Source organism: Microtus ochrogaster, chromosome 18 (assembly GCF_000317375.1).
Source record: "Microtus ochrogaster isolate Prairie Vole_2 chromosome 18, MicOch1.0, whole genome shotgun sequence".
Taxonomy (NCBI): domain Eukaryota; kingdom Metazoa; phylum Chordata; class Mammalia; order Rodentia; family Cricetidae; genus Microtus; species Microtus ochrogaster.
This window is the reverse complement of record NC_022020.1, coordinates 52,954,041-52,958,318: the sequence shown is the minus strand read 5'-3', so window position 1 is coordinate 52,958,318 and position 4,278 is coordinate 52,954,041. Positions and strand designations below refer to the sequence as shown.

The 4,278-nt window shown below is 38.3% G+C and overlaps 1 protein-coding gene across 9 annotated transcripts in view; it reads left to right on the top strand.

Moving 5' to 3' along the window:
• Positions 1–4,278, top strand: part of Ptpn2 (protein tyrosine phosphatase, non-receptor type 2) — a 71,687-nt gene that overhangs the window by 17,446 nt on the left and 49,963 nt on the right. For 8 of the 9 annotated variants that reach the window (XM_026783553.1, XM_013349617.2, XM_026783552.1 and 5 more), the window contains exon 2: positions 1,614–1,704. In XM_026783553.1, the coding sequence (XP_026639354.1) occupies positions 1,614–1,704 (91 nt within the window). Of the gene's footprint in view, positions 1–1,613; positions 1,705–4,278 lie in introns of those variants that run through there. The other variant, XM_026783555.1, reaches the window with a different exon arrangement.

The window sequence follows — 4,278 nt, the reverse complement described above, 5'->3', positions numbered from 1 at the left end:
CCACCGCCCGGCCATACCAATAAATTTTTAAAAATCCTATTTATGGTCACATAATTTGTAAAATTTCTCAGAATAAACATTTAGCATACTTTTCTTGAAGAAAAATGAATGAAAATATGAGCTTTAACACAAGTGTGGTGAGTGAAAAGGAACAGACCTGCTTTCATTTCCATATAGTTAGTCTTTACCATTAAGCTTTAGGAACTAAAATTTGACAGTCTTAGTGATTTCAAATGAGTCTTTGAAATAGAATTATTCTATGATAGAGCAAGTGTAACTGATGAATGTTAAGAATTAAGAAGTGGTACTAAGTTAAATAATGATTTGGAAAGCATAAAATTAAATTTCTTGTACTTTTTGGTTTTTGAGACAGAGTTTCTCTGTGTAACAGCCCTAACTGTCCTGGAACTTGCTCATATAGACCAGGCTGGCCTCAAACTCACAGATCCTCCTGCCTCTGCCTCCCGAGTGCTGGGATTAAGACCACCACTGTCCTGCTCTGTTGCACATTTAAGGGTCCCAATAGTGTTTTATATCTTGCAGAAATATTACAATTAGGTTTAGATTAGAAACATGTGTATTATGTTCCATTATTAAAAACTTCTGAGGGTTAAGGGGGTTTTACAGTATCAATCAAATCAACCCAAAGAGAGAAACACTAAGGCAAAAATAGAAAATAAGTTATAAAGTAGTATTGATGAGATCAACAATGATCTTGTTTGGAAATACCAATGGAAAAAGTTAATTGTAAAAATATTTTACAACTGTGATACTCAGTTTATATGTTGGATTTATGGTGCAGTTATAGCTTATAGACATTTATATCTAAAATAACTACAAAATATTTAATTTTTTATAAATATTTTCTGTCCTCTGGGGTGGGAGTGGGGACCTGCTAAGGACTAATTATTGAATTTAGGATTACTGGGGATTAGATGGAAATTTTAACAAAATATATATTGAAAATTTGGATTTTCACTGAAGGCCAAAGGGTAAAATTAAGAACTAGAAAGTGGAGCCGAGCGGTAGTGTAGTATGTCTTTAATCCCAGCAATTGGGAGACAGAGACAGGTGGATCTCTGTGAGTTTGAAGACAGCCAGGACTGTTACACAGAGAAACCTTGTTTCGAAAAAACAAAATAAGTAAACTAGAAAGTGACCTTTTCTAAAATGGAGTGCTTATAGATCTTTAAAAAGGTTGATGCATCAAGAATGAATGTTTGCGGGGTGGTGGTGGTGCACACCTTTAATCCTGTACTTGAGAGGTAAAAGCAGGTAGATAGATCTCCCTGAGTTTGGGGCCAGCCTGGTCTACAGAATGAGTTCCAGGACAGCCAGGACTGTTTCACAGAGAAACCCTATCTGGGCAGGGGGGAGAATGTTTGTGTTAAATATATAGTAAATATTATTTTAAATATATATATTTAGAGTAATGTGAGCAAAGTCTAAACTTTCTTTTTTTTTGTTTTGTTTTTATTTTTTGATATAAGGTTTACCTGTAGCTTTTTGGAGCTTAAAATAAATGCTTAATGCTATTCTATATTGGCTAGGAGGGTATGTGTTGCTGTATAAAATTTAATAGGGATATTAAAATATATTTTTGTTATTTTAAGGAAATTCGAAATGAGTCCCATGACTATCCTCATAGAGTGGCCAAGTCTCCAGAAAACCGAAATCGAAACAGATACAGAGATGTAAGCCCATGTAAGTACTGTGGCTTTATGTGCATGTGTGTTTTTCAGTTTGTTTAGGAGACAGGATACAGTGGAAATAGAGGGTTGGGGGTAGATTGACTAGTACAGCAATTTTTAACAATGTATATACTTTTTTGTTTTCTTTGAGACAGGGCTTCACTGTATAGTCCAGGCTGTTTTGGAAGTTACTGTGTAGCACAGGCTGACCTCAAATTTGTAGCAGTCCTCTTGCTTCCGCCTCCAGAATGTCGGCCACCACAGCAGGTTTAATAACTACGTGTCTGCACACGCACATGTGTCAGGTGTCTTCCTTGATCACTCCTCACCTTACACATCAGGGGTAGGGTCTTTGCTTGGACCCAGAACTCTATTTTAGCTAGTCTGGCTAGCCACACAGCTCTATTATAACTGGTACTAGGATTGCAGTCAGGTTGCCATATCTGCCTGGCCTTTTATATGGGTTCTAGGGATTCAGAAGACATTCCTTACACTTACATAGCAAGAACTTTTCTTAGTCATCTTTTCACCCCTCTTTGGTTTGAAGAGCATTTTTATTAGGTGTTCTAGCATCTGGTAAAATTCAGCAGTGAATCCATTTCTTGGTCTCAGAGGAAGGATCCTATTCTTGCTTCCTATGAATGACATCTAAGCATTTCCTAGTCTCATCTAGGGTTCCTCAGCTTGCCAATGAAGTGACCTCTGCCAAAGCTTTTCCTGTACTGCTCACTTCTCCAGGCTCCATAGCCACTTCCTGTGTTTCTTGTCATCCCCTCTCTTCATCAGAGCCTTCGTTTAATCTGGGTGACCTAATGTCTCCCACAACAAACACCATGCAACACCAGCCTTCGAGTTCCTAGACCTCTTCAGCACTTTTTACTTTGACCAACTACAGTATTTTTGCCCAGGAGAAAGAAAGGAGGATTGCTTATTTTGCAGCAGGACTTTCTATGTCTCCTGCGCTATCCTCCAACGTGTGAACCTCTTGTCTCAGCCTCCTAAACCTACACCCAGCTTTTACCCTTGAAATCTTCAATTCTGCTGACTTGAAGGTTACTTTCCGTATTCCAGCACTGTTTTTGCTGTTTATTGTTTGTTTTCATTTTGCCTTTTTTGTTGTTGTTGTTGTCGTCGTTATTAACTATTTCTTTTGGTGTGTATTCACTTTTTTACAGCACTGGGTTCTTTAATTCTTTGATTTTTTTTTCTTACTAAAGCGTTCCCACATCCTTCCCTAATCAATCTGATAACTATTTAGCTGTTATATTTTAAAATCTCTTTTACCTTAATTCTCCAATTTGTGAAGCTCCCATTTTGGAACACTTTGTATTCTTCATTCCTTGGAGAGTTTAGAAAAAGTTTAGAGTCAAGAAATCTCACTTGAGTTATAATCTACTACCTGGAAAGTACCTCAGCTCATAGTATTCCTGAAAACCAGGAGTAGAGCTTTGCTTCTCCGCTCATTTCTGTAAGCCATCAACTGAACTGGAGTGGATTCAGAATATAAAAGAGGCAGCAGTGAAGAAGCTAGAGCTGATTATCCTGGGAAAGAGACAACCTTAGCAGAGCAGTCTGTAGCTTATTTAACTCTTGAACTTTTTTTTTTAAAAGGTTTGTTTGTTTATTTATTTATTTATTATTATGTATACAGCATTCTGCCCGCACATATGCCTGCAGACCAGAAGAGGGCACCAGACCTCATCACAGATAGTTGTGAGACCATGTGGTTGCTAGGAATTGAACTCATGACCTCTGGAAGAGCAGCCAGTGCTCTTAACTGCTGAGCCATCTTTCCAGCTCTCAAATTTTGAACCTTTATATAGAAATGAAACTGTTTATTCTGTAAAAGCATAACCATGGAATTAAGTTCATGAGCGAATAGGCTGTCATTGAATTCTAGTTTTATAAGGAAACTCTTAAGAGTTGCTAAGTACACAAACGAACTGTTATCAGTACACTCATTGTAGTCATTTATGCAGAGTGTAGATTCCTTGCTGGCTTCTTCCTAGAGAACATATAAGTACATAAAAGGTTTCATCAGAGACTTGGAAATAGCTCTTTTATGCTTCTTTCCCTCACTCCCCTTTTTGTGGTTCTGGGAATTGAACCCAGGACCTGATACATCCTAGGCAAATGCTGTACTATGAGGTTACACCTCTATCCCTTTTATTGTTTTTCTTTTGAGAGAGCATCCTGTGAAGTTGCCCAGTTTGACTTTTGAACTCAGTATACAGGCCCATGTAGGAAACAGGTCTTGAACTTTAAGACCTGCTTCCTTGCCTCAGCCTCTTAAGTAACTGGAAGTACAGGTCTATCTCATTGTGCCTCAGTTCCCTTATTTGACCTTTTGTTTTCCAAACTCTACCCCCCCCCTTCATCTATTGATCCCTTATCAAGTAGAAGCTTCTTCCTTCTTCACCTCAACCAAGACTGGAGTATAATTGTTTTGTTTTGTTTTTAAATATTTTACTTTTGGGCCGGGCGGTGGTGACGCACACCTTTAATCCCAGCACTCAGGAGGCAGAGGCAGGTGGATCTCTGTGAGTTCGAGACCAGCCTGGTCTACAAGAGCTAGTTCCAGGACAGG